This window comes from Pleurodeles waltl, chromosome 4_1 (genome assembly GCF_031143425.1).
Source record: "Pleurodeles waltl isolate 20211129_DDA chromosome 4_1, aPleWal1.hap1.20221129, whole genome shotgun sequence".
NCBI lineage: Eukaryota > Metazoa > Chordata > Amphibia > Caudata > Salamandridae > Pleurodeles > Pleurodeles waltl.
This window is the reverse complement of record NC_090442.1, coordinates 538,389,014-538,410,539: the sequence shown is the minus strand read 5'-3', so window position 1 is coordinate 538,410,539 and position 21,526 is coordinate 538,389,014. Positions and strand designations below refer to the sequence as shown.

General features: G+C 41.3%; 1 protein-coding gene across 1 annotated transcript in view; it reads left to right on the top strand.

Annotated features, from left to right (window-relative positions):
• CFTR (CF transmembrane conductance regulator) overlaps positions 1 to 21,526 on the top strand; it is a 1,002,572-nt gene that overhangs the window by 862,677 nt on the left and 118,369 nt on the right. The window contains exon 22 of the mRNA XM_069228908.1: positions 17,624 to 17,869. Coding sequence (XP_069085009.1) covers positions 17,624 to 17,869 — 246 coding nt within the window. The remainder of the gene's footprint in view (positions 1 to 17,623; positions 17,870 to 21,526) is intronic.

Here is a 21,526-nt window from a genome sequence, read left to right as displayed (position 1 = left end):
TAAGGCAAAATATGTCAAGAAAAAGTATTGGGGCAATCAGTAGTCACTGCCCATGGTATAATGGAAACCTTGGCAACATTTTAGTTCAAGCATGATTGAGCACTAGTTGGATACAAGAAGCAGGCTGACAGTCAAATATTTTATTTTCGGACTTGAAAGTACAGATAATCCAGTGTGGCAAGGTTGCAGACTGTATCCGATGAAGGCCTTGCAAAGCTGAATGGTCATTGGACAAAGTCCCCCTGTAGCTCTTGGTTTTGGCGAGAAAAGCTCAGAATGTGAGAATTTTAAATGTCACTGCTGCCAAATAGATGGCATTGGCCAGATGCATTTCCCTGCATAGCCCGGTCATGTTTTCTACCTTAGCGCACTTTTTATAGAGCTCAAACTCCTTCAGCGAGGCTAGCTTGAATTTGTATCTGATGAAATCAGTTTGAAAGGGGGCACCTTTGCCTCAAAATCTTTCTGACACTTTAGAGGTCTTGGAAGTTAAAAACAATCCCAACATTTCAAAGTTTCTAAAACCCCAATTACTACTGGTCATCTGTGTACTATAGAAAAAGCACCTTGAAGCTTTTAGTATCCCTATAGCCACACAGGAGGTCAGTCAGTTGACCCTTGGAAATCCCTTCTTAGTCCTAGGTACAATTGGGGGCAGGTATCCACACACATCTCAAATTGCAGGTCCAGTCTTCTTCTGCAGGTCCAGAGAGTCTGACGAGCTGTGGGTGAGATTGCACTTTTGTAGAATTCACTAGTTGGTGGGTGGGGATGACTCCTGGGACTCTCTAATGAATGTGAAAAAAGTTCCCAGGGGCTACGCTACCCACTATTTTAGCACATCTGATTTGCCTTTTTCGAGACAATCCTACAGTGCACTATTCTGAGGCAAATCCAGTATAGTAGAATCGTTCTGCCCTGAGCTTGTGTGCCAGCCAGGAGTGTGTTTAGGAAAATGAGCAGTCCCCCTCTCAGCTATACCAAACTGGTTATGGGACTAACTCCCCCCTCATAGGTTTTGTGCACAGCTGACTGCAGAGAGGCCAGGGGACAAAATGCTTCTCTTCCCCACATCTCCCTTTACACTTAACTATGAATGAGTGGGCCTCGCCCTTTTCCCTTTCAAGTTAATGAGGTTCTTGAACCCTTCTAGTTGCCCTTCTTGAGCTTATATGCGTTACAAACCTCATAACCATGCATTCCTGCCAAAAGGCCTAAACTATTATTTCTGCTCTTGGAGCGGTGTTCACACCTCATTGGGGGGAACCACTGGGAGAGCCTTCTGCCAGCAGACTTATGCATATTGGCCACTGAAGGTTGGTTCCAAACCTTCAGCCAACACCAAATGGGCTTGGCTGTTGGCTCCAAATGGGGTTATGAAAGAAGTGTACAATCTGGAGTGCTTGTGTGGAGGTCTACCTGGTGGTATGCTGACGATAGGTCTATCACACTGAAGTAGGAAGCATTACCAATCATACTTAGCATCTTGTGTATTCTAGGCAAGGGAAATCTATCTACCCAAATGTTTGCATTCAGGTCTCTGAAGTCCACACATAATCTTATTCCATTTCCTTTCCCTTTGCTGGCGACTACAATGGGTGCCAACCATTCAGAACTTTCTGTTGGTTCCATTATTCCTGATTCTTCTAATCTTTTAAGTTCTTCTCTTAATGGTTCTTCCATGAGGTGTGATACTACCCCTGCTTTGTGTACTACTGCACGGGCATTATTTTTCAGTTTGATTTTGTGCTGGTAATTCTTTAGGAGTCCAACTCTGGGATCTTTGTTTTATCCACTTTGGTTTATGTCAGCTTTTTGTAGTTGATGGCCTTTTGTGCCTAGTTTACTGTCAAACACTTTCTTCTCAATGATTGTGTATGGGGTGCACAAGTCTGCAAAGTCCATTAAATCTTCTCCATCCATATACATGGTGCATGTGGGGTATGCATTTTTGTTATTCATACAATCTGGTTCTACTTGAAATACAAATTTCTCTTTAGTATGTTCCACACCTTCACCCATCCTCTGTATTTGTTTGACCTCATTGTTCTTACACACCCTTGCCTAGTGCCCCTCACTGCATTTCCTACATTCTTTGACCGCCAGGGTTGTAATGACCCCCATAGTATGGACAAACTGTGACTTCAATTGAATTTAGAAAAGCTACAACCTTCCCATTAACATTTTTATTTTATTTGTTTGCAAATTAAATAAAACATGTTATCATTTGTGCATGTGTTTGTGAAATGCTTGTTTCAGAATTTGTTTGTGTATGGTTTTTCGATTCAAATCATCGACAATGTTTAGGCCTGGGTCCACGGCTTTCATTATTGACTAAGTGAGGGGACCCCGGATTCCAGTAATGATTCATTGGGTGTCCCTGGGTTCCAGTAATTATAATGTGGGGGTCCACACAAGGCAAAGGGTTTGGAACCATTGCACTAGTGGATCACAACCCTAGTTATGGAACCAGTGATTTTTCAGATAGTCTGGATGGCCTTGGTTACTTAGAGGTGGTTTCGATGAGATCAAACCTATTCAGTAAATGATCTTCACGGATACCAGCCTCAGTGGGTTATGTGCACTCAGGCAGGGCTTGAGAGTCTCCTCATGGAAGAGTCATTGCAACATTGAGAGTGGATCCTGGTGTCAATGTTGTTCAAGGAAGGCGCTCATATACCATATTGGCTTTGGAGCTTGTCCTAGCTGAGTTACCTCTTGGGGTTTGTGGATTTTGAATCTGATAAAAATTTACCCCAAAGTCTAGTGGTTCCCACATTCAAGGTTTCTTTCCAGACTAGTTGTCTTACCTCCAGATCCATAGCCATCACTTGGCTATGAACAAATGTTAATGCCTTTCTTTGTTAGGGCACTCAACCCTTAGATTCAAGGAGCTCTCTCTTCTGTCTTCTCTGGGTTTTTCTGCTTTCTTTCATCTCCACACCTATGAGGCACAGTTCAGGGCAAACTAGAAACATTGAATTCCCAATAGTAAAGGAGGCAAGGCAATAAATGTGGTTCAATGCACCATTGTGCACTTAAATAGTGGAGTTGCAACCCTCCTAACCCCCAACGCCCGATTCTGCCAGACAGTCTTCAGTCTAGTTTCAAATACACAGGCATGTGGAGGCAGAACTAGGCTTCTTGTCCAGTAAATCCAGAATTATTCTTCTCGAAAAACTGATATTAGACTTGTGGACACTCTTCTGCTTTCCTGCTAGACCAGGCTTCATTGGGGGCCAGGCTCACAAGTCCCAGGCTCCTCCACCTGGAAAAGACACAACCTGCGCCCAGCGCGCAAATTTAGGGCTCCATAGGTTTCTGCAGTGCAGGACACTCTCATGATTGACCGGACTTTATCAGAGGCCAAGATCACAAGCCACAGGCTTCTCCACATGGCAACAACGTGTACTGAGCAGGGTGCATTTAAAGCACCACTGGTTTCCGTGGTGCGGGACACTTCCCTACTTTCCTGTTAGATCAGGCTTCATCAGGGCCAGGACCACAAGATCTAGACTACCTACCCCCAACAATGACACAACCTGCACCGAGCGGGCCAATTAAAGGCACCCTGGTTTCCATGGCACAGGATGTGTTTGGGACACACTTGGGCACATGCCCAGGCTAAGGCCAGGCCAAGAATGGGCGTGTCTGTACCCGTTCATTGCCAGACATGGCTAGGCTTCGTCTCCTGGTCCCCACATTTATATTTGTACAATTTCTCACCAGGGTCTTGTGAGTGGGGAATCTATGGGTAAGAGAAAATCCATGGCCTCAACCAGGTCTGGTAAGGAGCCATGGATGCAACCAACACTGAGATTGAGCGTGTGAAAGAAAGGTTGGGCATCACATAGTAAGCTTCATCACAGGCCCTGGCCACTGACCTAGACCCCCAACCCTGACCAGATAGCTAAGGAGAATATGCATCAGGAGCATGTGGAAGAGGACTCACCCCCTTGTATTTTTAATGGTAATTTATTGATTGTACAGGATATTAGACTCTATAATGGCAATGAATTTGTGTGATCTCCGCCGTCTAAGAAGACAAAAGGTACTCTGTGGCACATGAATACCCATGTCAGAAGACTGCCCACTGATTCCAAGTCGTCATCTAAGTCAGTACCAAAGACCGCATCCCAAATTAGGGAACCTGAAACAAGAGCTTTCTTAAGACAGGTATTAAGCACTGAACGGTGAGAAAGCTTTATACCAGGCAATCACATCAAGGAACTTGAGGGAGTTCTCAGGACACTTATCAAACTTATACTATTAATATTTAGGGGTATACATGCAATTTTCAAAAAGCTATTAGGACAAGGGTCACACAAGATGAGGAAGATGGGCCTGCAAAGCAGAGGTGGCGATGATGGTCCGGCGGGAGCCCCCTTGGAAAATATAACTGCTGCACCTCTAACAATAATTAGCACAGCAGAGGTCCCTTGTGGCACAATAGCATCCAGCAAATTAACATCTGTACCTAGACACATTCAACAGTCATTAAATACAGGGCATACCCAATCTTACTCAAAATCAGAAATAATGATGGCTCGGAACGGTAATTTTTGTCATGTGGATACTGGTAATGGACAGCACAATAAGACACTGCAATTATCTCAGAAAGCTACCACCCTCGTGAAACAGTATCCCTACTTTACAGCCAAACCAAAATGAAGATGAATCTCAATTAAAAAATAAATTCACTCACGGGATGAGAAAGGCACTTTAGCGGTGAGCTGTACAAAGATATAATTGCTGTGTGGAAAGTACCATGGGTGGGGAATAGCTCCAAAAGGTTGATAGGATGACGGGAACTGTGTTGTCATCAACTTTAGGGACCCAATGGTGGTTGTGTTTTTTACTTCATGGATTAACATGTACTGGTGTTTCACAGAGAAACATTAAGACAATCCTTATCGGTTAATTTTTATAAATCTAGCAAAGCTGTGTCCTCTAGTTTTTGCTGTACTACCAGTCCCCCTGGTAAGGCCGCCTAATGTTGTGATCTATAACTGATTTGCACCTTTTGAAACCCTGCAACAAGTTGATTAACTACCAAACAAGAAGTCAGCACGGACATGGAACATTGTACTTTGTCTCTCTGATCCCAAGATCCTGCCAGCAGCTAAGGGTTCTGTGTCAGCGAAAAGAGAGTCACTTAACTATTGTTCTAAGGTCACATTAGTCATTTTTATAGTGAAAACAGTCCCTCAGTCATCTTTCTAACTAGATCTGGGGCACATTTATTAAGAAATCATGCAGCCCAGAGCAGCAAGTCACCTTGCTGTGTTGTGTGAAAGGGCAGAATTGGCACTGTGTGATAAGAAAAGGGCAGGAATGCACTGTACTTAACATTGTAATGTGCATTCCTGTACCTGCGCTGATGCACAATGTGCTACTTAGCACCAAAGCAGGCACTGATTGTCTGTCTGATTATATTACTATTGCAAAACAGCTAGGTCAAAAAGTTTTAAATTTCACAGTTCAACAGAATTGTCTGAGTGATCACAATCCTCTGGTACTCACATTGTCTCTAGGCAATACATAGTTATAATGCCCCCCTTCTATACTGCTGTTAGGTGTCAATAACAAGGTAATTCTGTGTAAATGGGCCAGTATTAATCCCGGATTTCTGCTGACAGTGGTTTGGAATAGGAAAGAGCTATTGGCTTCCTTGGGAAATGGGATTGATCCTGCTCACTTGCTTAGGTCCTATAATAGAATTTGCAGGTCTGTCCTTGAGCTTTTAACTACCCCAGCCTCTTGCAGGAAACCACATTTAAAAAAATGGTTAGATGGGGCTCATTCTTCTACTCATTGAAATCTAATGAGGGCTCTTTAGAAACTTCCCTGGGAGGTGGAGGAAGACTCAGATATAAGTAGGCGATTATGGAGAGAAAAAATGTCATTAGGCAGGAAGCATAGGAAAAATTACATGAAGCTGGTAGTGGGAATGATGTGTTCCTTTTTTGGAAAATTGTTAATGCGTCATTTTTAGAGCTAGTCAAAATAATGATAGCATATGTGGGCAGGACACTTCTCTAAGATGTATCAGAACAGCACAGCAAATTGGTAGACACGAAAAGCTTTATAGCCATGGTTGAACCAGTGTTGGATAGAACAGATTTCTCATTGATTACATTAAAGAAGGTAATAGCTGCAATGGAATGAAGCTCAAGGAAAAAAAAAAGGACCAGATGAGGTCCCTGTTGATCTTTTTAAAGATAATGTAGACTTATGGGCAGCTCTGTTAGTTGACGTCTTGAGGAGTGCTAAATATATAGGCCCCCCCAAGTCCCGATCTAACTCGATTATTGCCCCCCATCTTTAAGAAGAGAGATAGGGCAGACCGCTGTTGGTACAGCCCTATTTATCTAATTGATTCTACTGCCAAGGTGCTGGGAATCTTGCTGTATCGGCTGGAGGCATGGGACACTTAAACGGGTATGTTGTCTGATGCCCAGTATGGGTTTAGAAAGTGCCTGGGGACTGGAGATCAATCGCTGAATTTTCATCTCATAATTCACAAATACACTAGGGTTAAGAATTGTTGTATTTACCTAGTGTTCATGTAACTTAGATCCCTGTTTGATTGTGGTATTTGGGCAAAACTACAGGTTATGATGCTAGAAATGGGAGTGGAACTCCCAACTGTCCACCTGCCAAGCCATCTTCACATTGATGTTACGAGGTGCATTGTGTAAGGGCCCAAAGATGAGTGTACTTTCCCAATTAGGATCAGGCAGGGGTTAGACATGGATATGTGCTGGCTACTTTTCTCTTTTGCATCTACATTAATGAAGTTGAACCATCTCTGTTGTATGTAGAGGCTGCCACACTCACGACGAGAGTGAAGCAACTTACTTTACTGCTATGTGCAGTTGATTGCATTCTAATGTAAGAATCGGGGTATGCCTTCAAAGACTGGATAACATCGTTTTGATTATGGGTCAACTGGGCCTGTCCACTAATGTCACCAAATCGTACACTATGGTCTGTTGAAGGTTGAATAGTGAACCAAAAGCTCACAACATTACTAAGACCTGACTCTTTTGTGTACCAACCTTTACATATTTGGGTGTACCCTTGATAGTAAAGGTATTTGAGCATGCCTAGCAAAAATTAGCAAGGCTCAATTTGAACAGAACATAGTGGCAATTTTTAGGCTTTCTGCAATATAAGGCTCCAAACCCTTGGACACAATGACCAATATTTATACAGTCAGATGTATTTCCATGGCCATGTATGGTGCAGATATCTGGGGAATATGTGATGTATCACTAATTCAGGTTAGTAAAATACCTTTCTGAAAAGGTTGTTATCTGTTCCTACTGGAAATCCAATATATGTCTGCCATTTTGAATTGGGGGACTTGGGTTATATTATATGGAAGATTATGTGAAATATGGCATGAAAAGGCTTGTAACATCCCCTATCTGACCTTCATAAAGGACTTATTCATGTGGTTGGGGTGGCCTAAACTTTTCAACAATCCCAAATGTATCAATCCCCAGTTAAAGCAAGTGATAAATTAGAATTTCTTACTATGTCAATGAGTAGTACAAGAGAAGCATTAGAGTGTAGTAACGGAAGGGTAGTTCTTTATGAACTTTTAAATTGCAGGGAGTCATATACATTCTTTACCTCATCATCTTCATAGGTACTATTTGGTGTGATTTCAGTTTTAATATAGCCTACTTCTTGGTCTTCTGTCCCAAAGATGTGTATAGAGGAGCAAATCTTGTCCTTGTGACTGAGTCAATGCAAAACATGCTGCATTTGTTTCTTTTGTAAGCTTTACAAAGTTCCAAGGAAATTGTTTTTCATCCCTTTAATGAAGTCCCTTAATATAAGAAGATGTAGGTGGGCCCTACTTCATTTAACATTTTTACAATAAGAACTTGCTTACATTATGGTGTATAAGTTTATCTCCACTGTGCTAAGACTGGGAAACGTAATGGGTAACTAATGAGTTCGTATGATATGTCTTAATGAAAATGCATTTGTTTGGATGTGCTGCATTTTATCTTGCGTTTTATCTACTTGGTTTGGTATAAACAGGGCATATGAGATAGAAAAGTGGACTAATGTAACAGGGATCAATTGTTGTTGGACTTGGCCTACTCTGCTGGGTCACCCCCAAACCTTTTCCCTTCACCCCTCTTTTTTTGCTGAATTTGTAATTGTTGGGCTATGTGCACGTTCCTACTGCTAACCAGGGTTAAAGGACTCATGCTCTCTCCTTTAAACATGGTAAAGTTGACTTACACCTGTTTGCCATATTTAGTTTACTTATAAGCCCCTTGAAGAGTGGTATACTGTGGTATCTATGTACGTTTGTATATACACCAATGCTTAGTGCAATGCTTAGTGTGAGGAAAGTTCTTTAAAGTATGTAGAACCTGGAATGTAGAATGTAGGTGTTGGGGGGACAGTTGGTTCTTGGCTGATATGTTGGCTGGGATGTTTCTTATACCCTGTTCATTTAAATAAATTGGATTTTGGATCATCCTCCACCTGCTTATCCAGATTTTCAGAAGGACTTAAGGTACTTTCTTTGGCAGGGAACACTACCTACAGGCCCCTGGCTCATAGGTTAACTTTTCTTTGCCTGGGACAAACTTGTCCAGTGATAGTGCAAGGCATAGAGAACAGTTAGTTCAGAGCATTGAGGATCTGAGTGGTCCTAGTTTTAAGGAGGAATTGATAAAGTTCCTTGATGTGGTTGAGTATTATTATAGGTTTGTACCATGATTTGCAACTCGTAGATATAATTTAAGGTCTCAGGAAGGGTTTGAAGTTTGTTGGAACTTCTCAATGTGATCACAAATTTCAAGATGTAAAGGGTGCTCTGAGCAATGCTCTGTCTTTGCAAAGCTTTGATGTCACTGATCATTCTATTTTAGTCACTGATGCCAGCTCAGAGGGTCAGGTGCTGTACTCAAACAAGAGAAGGATGGAGTGGAGAGGACTCTAAAGTTCATTTCTAGGGCCTTGGTGGGAGCTGAAAATAGGTACTCAGAGATTGAAGGTGAAGCAATTTGTATTCACAAGGCCAGTAAAAAATGTAAGAAGTTTCTCTGTGGAATGGGTTCTGGAGTAAGGACAGACCATAAGCTACTCAAAGATGTGTTTTGTAAGGAAAATGTAGATGTGACCTCAGGGCAAATTTACAAATGGGTATTGTCCCTAGAGGATCCTATGTTCAAGGTGAAATACAGTCCCCGGGGCAGAAAACAAAGTTGCAGATTGTCTGTCACATCTGGTTCCCAAACAAACGTCTTCTGAGCCTGAAAGAGAAGATCATTTATGGAGTCTAAAAGATTTGTAAGTTTTTGAAATCACTGAGGGTGTTGCCAGTGAAAGTGAATGGAAGTCTTTATTAACTTAAGATGGAGTTCAGAAAGAAGTGATCAGTTTGGTCAACAAGGGGTGGAATTCAGAAAGTGGTGTGAGTGAGGGAGGTTAGATATTTTGGAATGTGAATGCTGAGCTGTCTGAGAGTGATGGGCTGTTGTGGAGAGGTACCAAGTTCATTCCTCCTGTTAAGATCAGGATAAAACTAGTTCAGTTAGGTCACCAAGGTGATTTGGGTGTCTCAACAAACAAGGAGAGGATCAGGTTACAATTCTCATGGGCAGGTATGACACTCAAATTGATAGATTTTTCAGAGAATGTATGGAGTGTTGTTCAAGTGATAAAGCATGCACAACAAGAGCTCAGCCAATGCCTTGTAAGGGATGTTCCTCAAAGAGTGTGGGAGGAGGTCGCTTTGGATATATCCAGGGTCCTATCACAAGCAGAACAGGTTAGTTGTACATCTTGGTATTGATAGAAATGTTCTCTCCCTGGCTGGAAATATGCATCACACAGAACATTGAGACTCATAGTGTTATTGCTTTTCTCAAAGATATTATCAGCAGAAAAGGGATTCTGAACTATATTTTGACTGACAATGGTGTTCAAATAGTTTCAAAAGAGATGGAAGAATTGTTGTCACTTACAGGTATTAAACATAAAAATGCTCTTGTTTTCATCCTGAAACTAATGGATGGTGGAGAGATTTAATAGAGTATTAAAAGAATCAATTCAGATTTCAAGATATCAAAATAAGGATTGGAAAGAAGATTTATTTGATAGAGTTGAGGTTTATCATTCAATGCCTTGCTTGGTCGCAGCTAGGGCCCGTTCGACTTATTTAGGAGCAGGAAACCAAATACCCTGATGAAACCATCCTCTGTGCAATGTAAGTCATCTGTAAGGGTTTGACCTGGTGTGAAGAAAGGTGGTATGTCATACAAAGCTAAAAGCAAGGAAAATGGTGAAGTGAGTCTTCCTCAGAAAAATGGGGCTTCTAGTTTTCTTCACTGTTCAAAGTTGTTGTTTATTTCCTAATTTGGTGAAATTTAATGGCAACCGTATTTGGAACTCAAAGAGAGTTGTGGTAGTATCTCCATGCCCAGATGGTGAAAGTACTTAGTGGGTAGGTTGTAGTTTCACCAAAGTTCTTGAATTATTTTGTGTAAAAATAATTAGTTGTTTTAAGTTATTTTTATTATTTTCCTTCTTGTGGTTGGGAAAAGTCTCATGGGAATTGTTGAGATTTATTTTATTTAAAAATAAGGGTAAAAGATGGGTGGTATATATGTACTTTTGTATATACCAATGCTTAGTGTAAATATTGTTTGTTAAAGGATGTAAAACTTGAAATGTAGAATGTATATTGGGGGAACAGTTGGTTCCTGGCTGATGTGGAGGCTGGGACATTTCTTATACCTTGCTTGCTTAAATAAATGAGATTTTGGATCATCCTCCAGTGCGTGGCAATCCTCATCACATATACCATATACTAAGGGATGTTAAATTACATGCTACTAGTGGGCCTACGGCAAATATTGTGCCACTCACAAAAGTAGCCTCTTCAAACATGTTCCAGGTCTTCCATTACAGCCTGAGTGCAATTTTAAACTACCAATTAAACTTGGCAATATAACCCACTTTCAAACCCTACAAATCCATTTTAACTGCACAAAAGCTTCACCTAAGGAGTTGCCTAGGTAACCCATAGGTCAGACTGTATTGTAATTAAAGGTCTGGGTATGTATTTTTACGTTTTACATGTCCTAGCAGTTAAAAACTCCTAAATTTCTTTTTCACTCCAGTGAGGCCTCCCTCTCTCTTTGGATTAGATTGGGTTGCCTTATTGCTTTGCTAATATTTGATTGGGAACATGTGAATGTTTCATGTTTTTTTTTGGTTTCTGAAAAATTGTTATTAAAAATCCCTTTTAATGGTAAAGTCAATTTCTAAGATACAATTTTGAAAATGCCACTTTTAGAAAGTTGGCATTTTCCTGCCCTAACCATTTGTTGCCTTTAGCCTGTTCCTGGGTGACATGACTGATTGTAGTTGGCAGTTGGACTTTGTTTATTCCTCCCAGAGAGCTACACAGTAGCGGGATCAGGTGGACGGCCATCAACTAACAAGATGGGGGGGAGGTGGCGGAGCTGGGCAGAGCTCCACTTGCAACTGAATAGGCTGTGCTCTGCCTTCACACAAAAGATTTGTCCCCTGCATTGTTCATGGAGCCAGGGCAGGGGAAGCAGGAAAAGTCAAGGACCTCAAAGGGAATTCTCTAGAAGCTTCCTCTACTTCAAAGAAAGCATCAGGTAAAAAAAGATAGGACCCTCAGACCCATTCCTCAGTTCACTTTCCGGAACTGCAGAAAAACTCTCAGAGGACTGCCTGCTGCTGTGGCCTGGTGTGTCCTTAGGAAGACTGCCTTGCTGCACCTGAAAGGACTGCTTTGCTGCTTTGCTGCCTGAAGTCTGCCTTGAACCCTCAGGGACCTGCACTGCTGTTTGAGCCACAAGGACATTAAAGGCTCCAACACCTTGAACTCGCACCTGGACCAAGTCTGAGTGAGACCTACTCCCCCAAGTGGTCCTCCTCCAGTTCTGGAGCCTTGGCGGTGGTGCTAAAAGGGCACAAATAGCCAGAAATACAAAGTGGGGACTTTTTGGTGAAAAACGTTAATGAGAACTGAGACAAGACTGGGACCAACCTGCTCATCTATTTGCCCAAGGTGCATCGCTGGTCGGCCTAACTACGTGGCACTTCCAGCTAGGCTCTTCTCCACCACCAGCAAATTCTGTTCAGTGGACCTTCGTCAAAGGGGTATCCAGCCTTGTGGAACACTCATTGGCTACAGCCTCCAGCTTTGTCCTGCTGGGGATTTTGACTTCCAGAAAAGAGACTAATGTAGAAATCTTCACCACACTTTCATCTGGATGACTTCTCCTCAGTCACTGCCTTCAGCCTTGTCCTGCTGAACTTCTCAGAACAATTTTCTCCAAAAGTTTTTTTCTATCTGAATCACTCTGCATTGTAGTAAGTCATTCTTTTCGACTTGCAGTCTTGCATGCCTGGATTCCCTCGTTTGGTGCTTTGATTTTTTTATATGCTCATTTTTACCTTAGGCTTTAAAAATTCAGAACTCCAGTTCTACTTATTGGATTTTTGTTGTTTTGGTGGTCAAATAATTTAGGTAAAATTACTCTATTTTTTTAAATTGGTGTGGGATTTTTCTTGTGTTGTGTTTGTCACTTTTTTACAGTTTTTGTGCTGCAAATACCTTACACATTGTCTCTAAGATAACAAACTACCCAATTTCTCACATCGGTCTTAACAATAGTTGGATGATAACGTTTTTTTTTTTTAAGTTTGTATTTACTAGGCTCATGTCACTTTATGACCTGATTTCTAAGGGCTGGTGAAAACTGTAATTATGTGTCATTCTAACATGTGTAGATTAATTGTATGTTTATGTGTTCTTTCATGGTTTTTATAAACCAAATAAAGATTTTTGACTGACTGACTTATCATTGGCATAGTTGGGAAGAAATTTCTGAGATGAGTGTAATTTGCAATTACTAATTTCGTTCTCAGCAGCAGTTCTCTCATCTCTCCAAAATGAATTATACCCCTTTTTAATTTTCGGGCATTCCCAAATCTTGACAGAGTTGGCTTGGAGTAACATTACTTCACAAGTTACACATATGTTTACACCTACTTTTATGTTTATTATCTCTTAGGAATCACTTTATTTTCATTTCCCGTCTTTTCTATTCAACAGATCAAAGTGCAGACTCATCACTTTGCTAACTTGCAAGGTCAGCAGCTGGAAAACAATTTTCTCTCTTTGTGTGTAAAGAGCACCTAGACTAGATAGAGTCAGGAGATCTCCAGGAAAGGGCATTCCCAGGATAAATTTCTAACTCATTGTGGAGTCACACAGTAAGGGGGCTTATATTAGCATACAGTTCCATATCCAAACCTTTGAAAAAATATCTGACGGAAAATAAACAGCACTAAAAGCAATTTACTTTAGGGGCTTTCACATACATAACATAGATATCTGTGCACCCTCAAAAAGTAGAGTATGACCTGACCTCAGAAATATGTAAACATAAATGTCATTAATTTTCAAGGGCAATATTCAAGTACCAATGGTTCTTTGTTTCCTTTGTGCTGGGTGTCTGAAGGAAAAGGCAGGCCAAGGCACTCGGGGAAAATGTTACACATTTTCTCAGCGCTCTTTTAAATTTGAAAGTGCATATGCACATTAGGAGGAAAGGTGAGCTGCCAAAGACCGTACATATCTTACACCGCCCTTACCGCTTGCACCGACGATATCAGGAGCATGCTCGACAAAGGTGAAACCCTTGCCCTCATCCTCCTTGACCTTTTCACAGCCTTCGACACCGCCTGTCACCACACCCTTCCCACACGCCTCCACGACACCGGAATCCGCCACAGAGCCCTGGATTGGCTCACAACCTTCCTCTCTGGCAGAACCCAAAGAGTCTGCCTCCCCCGTTCCTGTCAAAAGCCACCAAGACCATCTGCGGAGTCCCCAAGGGATCCTCACTCAGCCCCACCTCTTTAATGTCTACATGGCACCGCTCGCCAACATCGTCCAATCCCACAGCCTCAACATCGTTTCCTACGCAGACGACACTCAGCTCATCCTCTCTCTCATGAAGGACCCTGCAACTGCCAAGACCAACCTCCACACCGGACTTCACGCCATCGTCAACTGGATGGAAGCAAGTTGCCTCAAACTGAACTCGGAGAAGACAGAGATCATCATCTTGGGCTCCAACAGATCAGCATGGGACAACTCCTGGTGGCCTGCCACTCTGGGATCTGCCCCAACGTCCACCACCCACACACACAACCTCAGCTTCATATTGGACTCATCGCTCTCTATGACCCAGCAAGTCAACACCATTGCATCCTCATATTTTAACACCCTTTGCATGCTTCGCAAGACATTCAGATGGATTCCCACTGACACCAGAAGAACGGTCACCCATGCCCTCGTTAGCAGCAGACTGGACTATGGCAACGCTCTCTACGTGGGAACAATGGCCAAGCTCCAGAAGAAACTTCAGCGCATCCAGAACGCACGACTCATCCTCAACCTCCCTCGCCACGAACACATCTCAGCCCACCTCAGAGATCTCCACTGGCTCCCCGTCAACAAAAGGATCATCTTCAAACTCCTGATCCACGCTCACAAGGCTCTCCATGACGCCGGACCTGCCTACTTCAACTAGCGTCTCAACTTCCACATCCTGACACGCCAGCTCCGCTCTGCCAACCTGGCCCTCGCGACCGTCCCCCGCATCCACCAGACCGCAACCGGCAGCAGATCCTTCTCCCACCTTGCCACCAAAATCTGGAACTCCCTCCCCGCCAACCTGCATATCACCCATGACCTCCTGACCTTCAGGAAGCGCTTAAGACCTGGCTCTTCGAGCAGTAGCACCCCCCCAACGTCTTGAGACCCGACCGGATGAGTAGCACACTTAACAAATTACTGATTGATTGATCTTATCACAATCTCTGTGCCAGTTTTAATAAAATACAGTTTCCAGTATCACACCAGTAAGTCTCGCAAATCTGCTGATGTGTTAGAATATGTAAAACACTGAGGAGAATCATGCAAAGCCTTTGTCAGGTAATAAAGGCCTCAGTCCAAAGGAGAGGTCGAAAAGAAGTGTCCAAGATGGCACAAATGGCCTAGCCAGTTCAGTCGGACACAAAACCATCTATTTAGATACGTTTTTGATGGTAGAAGTACTCATGGTTCCAAGGTAAGTATGGAAAGCTGGAGGACCTAATATGCCAGTGAAAAAGTACAACCAGTCACATATTGTAATGGCCATCAGATGGTTCAATGCATGACCCCTCAGATCAAAACTGCTCTCATGGACATTGAAACTGGACCCCGTCATTGAGGATCTTATTTGTGTTATGCCAGTGAAAAACAGAGATGATTAATAATTTGAAGATATTTTTTTTCATTTAAATCAATTGGCTCTGAACTAGGTTCCATAAAGCTGGCAACACCTTACTTCTGCTTCAATTAAATCTACAAATTTCATGTTCACTACACGCTCTATTAATGGCAAGGATTATGTTTCCCACTTTAAACGATTAGCTGTTTCTATGGATGCTCATGGTCAATTTTTCTTTTGGTAGACTCAAACATAGGCCTGGGTGGAATTTCAATTACACCGGAGTAACTGAAGTAATTTTGGTAATTCCATGTTACTCTTTGATGCGGTATTACTATTAGTTACGTGATTAGTCCTCCTTAAGAGTAAATTGGGGAAAGAAATCCTAATGCAAGAGCACATTTAATGAGCTGCATTTAGTACTAATTCTTAGCGCAAAATCCATCATTGCATCCATTTTGGATGTGTTGGGACATTTTTACACTAAGAAATAGTGCTAAATGTAGCATTGCTCTTCTCGTGTAATTCAAGTGTAATCTCGCAGAATTTTTAGGCAAATACCTTGTGATTACACTAAACGGAATTACACGAGTTACACCCACCGTAACACAAAGCCCCACATAAACATAAAAATCATGGCATAAAATATATATTGATTAAGCATGTCAAAATGATAGGAACAGTTAATCTCTAAAAGACGTGGGCACCTATGGTTCCTACAAACAAGCCAAATAATAATGATTTAGGGCCTGATTTAGATCTCCACGGATAGAGTACTCTGTCGCAAACGGGACGGATATCCCATCCGCTGTATTACTTTTTCCATAGGATATAATGGGATAGTAAGACGGCGAACAGGATTTCCGTCATGTTTGTGATGGAGTATTCCCCACTGCCAAGATCTAAAACAGCTCCTCAGTCGCTGGCGACTAAGAAAACAAATGAGTTCCTCCTAACACCACTTCTAAAAAAAAAATTGCAATAGACATTACAAATATTAACTACACAGTTTATATTGAAACAGGTGTACTGGATCATCACAGAGTATGACCAGGAGTTTGCAGGGGATATTAATCATCTTCACCCATTTAAGCATTTATCACCTCATGGGTAGTACATACTTTGTGTTGGTGTCTGTCCAAGTCAACATGCTGGTTGTCTCTGTTTGAGTTTTTGGTTTTGTTTGGTGCTAGATACAGCGAAATCTTTCAGTGGCAGTTGACTAACACCTTGTTCTATGACATCTCCAAGTGAACATTTCTGGGGTGGACAATTCAGAAATATCCTTCAGAAAAAAAGGTCATTTGCTTCCTCATTTCCAGTTGCTAGTACTTCTTTATCTTCATCTGCACCTGTTTTCCACTTGCATCAGATTTTTCAGTGAATATGTTAAATCTTTGCTAATGGATCCAAGAACCTTCTAAGACTGAATAATATTTATGATGTGTGTTTGTGTTCTATTATTTACTTCCTGTTTAGAGGTTATCCATCTGCTAGTGTTTAACAACTGGTTACAGCTAAAAAGCAAAAAATATTCATTTGAAGATCTCATTTTTATTGACCCTAGGTATTACAAGTTCTCACCAAATATATTATGTGAATGCCCCATTGAGCGTTAAATAAAAACCTGGACTCTGTAACTAATTATGATGTATGTGTTGGTCCCTTAATCAAAAAGTAGTACACTGCTGGATCTACCATGGTTGTGCATTGATGACAACTCTACCACCCTCGCCTTCCCACATGAAGTATTTGTGACCCTGCTCAATTCTCATTCAGGCATTTAGGCCCACTACAACGTTAATCAATATATTGATCTTGTCTCCATGCAGTATAGAATCCCTAATTGACATCTAAATTAATAAAACGTGTAGAGAAATCCAGCCCTTACCTATGTGATTAGAATGGCTGTGACAATGTGCATACACTTGAATTCTATTTGTGCAGTATATACAATTTATAATAACCAGGGATGTTCTTCTTTCGTGGCCACAGTCCCATTTGATGGAAAACCACATTGATCCAGATCTGGGAATTTAAAGAGGTATCCACCACCATGATGCAGAGCAAGTCAGACCCTCTTCAATCCTCCCCGCAACATTCTGGAACCTACTCCTCTCCACGTGTGAAATCCTATACCACATTAAATGGGGAAATCCTTGTCCATTTACTTTATTTTCCAGTAGGACAATCCCCAGTGATTCAGCAGATGAATGAGTGACAAGTCTTATAAATATCCATTTTGAGTCTCAAAGACTTTCGTGTGGTTAATTTTCAAATGTGTTCTGAAAATTTAAATGTTCATTTCTTTTCATTTCTAGATGAGGTCAGTCAGCAGAGTGTTTCACTTCATTGACCTGCCAGAAGAAGAGACTGATAAAAAGCCCAAAGAATTCAAAGAAGACAAACTATCAAGTGTTCTCATCATTGAGAACGAGTACGCCAAGATGAAGCATGACTGGCCAAATGGGGGGAAAATGACTGTCAAAGACCTTTCAGCAAAGTATGTTGATGGAGGGCATGCGGTGCTCGAGAACATATCCTTCTCAGTAAACCCAGGACAGAGGGTAAGACCGGATTATTCTCTTTGTTTTCATGTTCACTCGTTGCCTCCTAAACTTTGGGCTAAATTCATTGTTTTCCTTTGCTAACTTAGCTCCACTAACAACAGTATTTCCTGTCTGTGTCTATGCATTTATTCTTTGATGTACTCCTTTCACAGAATTTTAGCAGGAAGTATGTGATTACAACTCCACTTCATTAGCATAGCTCCTGCAGCAGCGTGGCTTCCAGAGTGAACAATGTTCAGAGTTCTTTCGTCAGTCATTAGTGGTTTGCTGATATGTTGCATTTCTAAAGAAAAGACAAGACCAATGCTTAATTTGAAGTAGTGGTTGCTGGCTGGACCACCATCACTCATTTTTGGGGATGGAGACATATTTTTCCACACAAGACACACTGGCATTTAATTGCACTACCCGCTGGCTTCTGAGCAGAGCTTTGAGCAATAGCACTCATTCATTTACAAATAAAGCACTGGAGAAAACCTAAGAACAGGAATGGCAAACGTATAAGTTTGGAACACATTTTCACAAAATAACCTTAGTCATCCCTTAAGCATTCAGACTGTGGGTTTAGGACCTTTCAGAGAGGCCACAAAAATATAATTTTTGAGAAAGATACACTACATGAATGAATTCGATATTTGTGATGTGCCAGCGGTGTGAGTGTTTCTTTCAATTTATTTAGTAAGGAGATGTTTATTTGTTCCGTGCTTCTTCAAGCACATTGTTTGGGCACATTATAGTACTAAGGGGAGCAGTTTAACCATATGCCAAAAGGTACCATTCTGCTTAGAAACTGGTCTACTAACAAAAGAAATTAAAGAGTAGTTATAATCCAGGGAGGACCTGGCTTGGCAGTTCGGGCTGGACTGTTCCCATGAAGAACAGGGTCAAGACTGATTTGCATATGGCTGGGTCCAAACTGGGGTGGCGTGGTGAGCAAAAAAACAATGGAGTAAACCCATATCTTTGTGACTGAGGGTGAATGTTTGCATTGGTCAGCAGTCCGTCCATCATCTGTTCTTCTAAAAGTGGCATTTCTAAAATAGTAATGTAAAATCCAACTACTTCAGTAAACAGGATTTCTCACTACCATTCCAAACATACCAACACTACTCCCTTCTGATCTGGAATTATCACTTTAAAGTATATTCCCAATGCTAACCTATAAGAGAAGAAGCAGCCCTCACAGTAGTGAAAAAATGAAATAGGCTGTCATTACTAGAACACGCAAAACATAAGAGTACATGTCCTACCTTTTACGTACACATCACACTGTCCATTGGACTACCCAGGGCCTACCTTAGGGGTGACGTAGGTGTAATAAAAGGGAGGTTTAGACCTTGGCAAGTAATTTGAGATGCCAGCTCAAGGTGGCAGTAAACTGTGCACACAGGCACTGCAGAGGAAGGCCTGAGACACGTTTGAAAGGCTACTTCTGTGGGTGGCACATTCAGCACTGCAGGGCCACCTAGTAACATTTAATTTACAGACCCTGGGTATATGGTATGCCACTTTACAAGGGACTTACAGTTAAATCACATTTGCCAAACAGGTGTAAGCCAATCATACCATGTTTTCATCTTCAGGTTTTAACACAATTTCTAGCTCAAACGGTTCAAAAGTTACTAAAAATGCAACAACACTTATTGACATGAAGTGTAAGGTCTTTTGCAAAGTTTGACTAGTCTCCTTTTTGTTGAGTATTGCTGTATTTATGCAAGTGGTAATAAGTGTAAAAAATAAGAAAATAATGCAGAAATACTATCACAAATTGCGCCACATTACACTGCATAATTTGCATTTTCTTGCCGTTTAATTTAGTCAACCATGCTGCCAAGTCTGGCCCAACACTATTGCATAATTTCAATGGCCCTGAATATTTGTTAAGGGCAAATTTGCTGTTTAAAAGCTAGCCCTGTTTTTAGATGAGAGTAGGATGATTGTAGGCCTAACCCCACACCCACTCACCTTTGTTAGGTCGTCCGACCAGTCCTAGGCCTTTTTGGACTTGGCTCCTCACTTCGAGGCTCTCACCTCACTGCCTCTGCTCTCACCCCAGTTGATCCTCGCTCTCTCGATTATAACTCTCAGCCTGTTTTCCGCTTTCTCTTCACTCACATGCCTTTTGTCTTTTATGCCTTTTCCAATTTGTGCCTTTTGCTTTTCTCTTTTGTGCATTCTTTCTTTGCACACTTTCTCGTTTGTGCCTTTCTCCATTCACATCAGAGACCAAGAAACTGATCTGCAGAGTCCCTCAAGGACTGTCCCTTAGCCCCACCCTGTTCAACTTCTACATAACCCTACCCAACCCAATGCTAGCCATTGTCAAGTCATATCTATCATCTCATATGACAATGGCACCTAACATCCTCTCCCTGACAAACAAGACAACCACCTCCAGAAGCAACTGGATCAACCACATGACAGTGGTAGCAGACTGTTAGGTTGTCCTTGAGTAGGTGCATCACTTTCAGTGTGACTGAGAAAATCCTGGCTCCTCAGTTTAAGTCCAGAATTCTTTATTGCAAAGGTAAACAACAAGAGTGATCATGTGATGCATTATGATGTTTCACGTAAAATGGAAGAAAGCAAAAAAATAGACTTAAGTTAGGGTAAGCTTTTTTTTTCGTACATTAAACACTACACTTCAAGAAAACAGATCCCACATGACTATCCCAGCATGTCCAGAAACCCAAGTCATCTGAGTGTTACATGTTTTTGATCTGCATAGGTCCAATAGGCCTCTTATTAAAGGTAATGAAGACTTTCAAAAAATTATAGACATTTCTGGGATATTTTAGCTTACGTTCATAATAAAAACTTGTATTCTTCTTTTTGTCCTTTATCATATACATGCTTTTGTGTGCACAGAGGTGTAAATAGATTATATTCTATATGAGGGTTTTGCCATAAGCATGGTCTTATCTGCCTATTCCTCTTATTGATACATGTTTCTTTTGTCGTGGTGTTGATGTTGGCACATATCCACTAGACAATTTATGTCTGAATAGTGCCAGTTTTAAGAAATGCTCTTCCAAAAAGTGGATTAAAGGAAAGTGGTGAGAGAAGCCGTTATGTAGGGCACCCATATATTTATGGTGTTTATTCACCATCCCAAGCAAGATTAAAATTATCTGTCATTCATTACATGCTACTGACATGTTTCACATGTCTGGGTTTAATCGGTGACATTCATGAAACCATCAGGTGACAAAAGTTTACCAAATTAATAGAAGCAATTCGAAAAGTGCACCGTTGTTTCTTTCTTTTTCTTGAAGATCACTTTCAGGCAAAGTTGTTCTATTCTTTTCAACGCCTATGTTGTCCCCACTTAGGGTTATTAGTCTATATTTTTACATTTACATTTTATTTCAATGCCTCTAATATTTTATAACATTAATAAAGCTATCTGAAACAACCTGGGTAGTAAAACATGTTTTTGTATGCATCTTAATAAGTGCTGTGTATTTCCAGCTCATTAGCAGGTTGATAGTTTTGTCAGCGTTTCAAAAATATCAACATACAATTCCAATAATGATATAATTCATTCTGTATGTACAGTTATGGGGCATTGGCTTTTTGGCCCTCATCCCCCTTATTCTTGATGCTTCAAACAACCTCTATTAATCTTAATTCCAGTGCAAAATAGCCTCACTG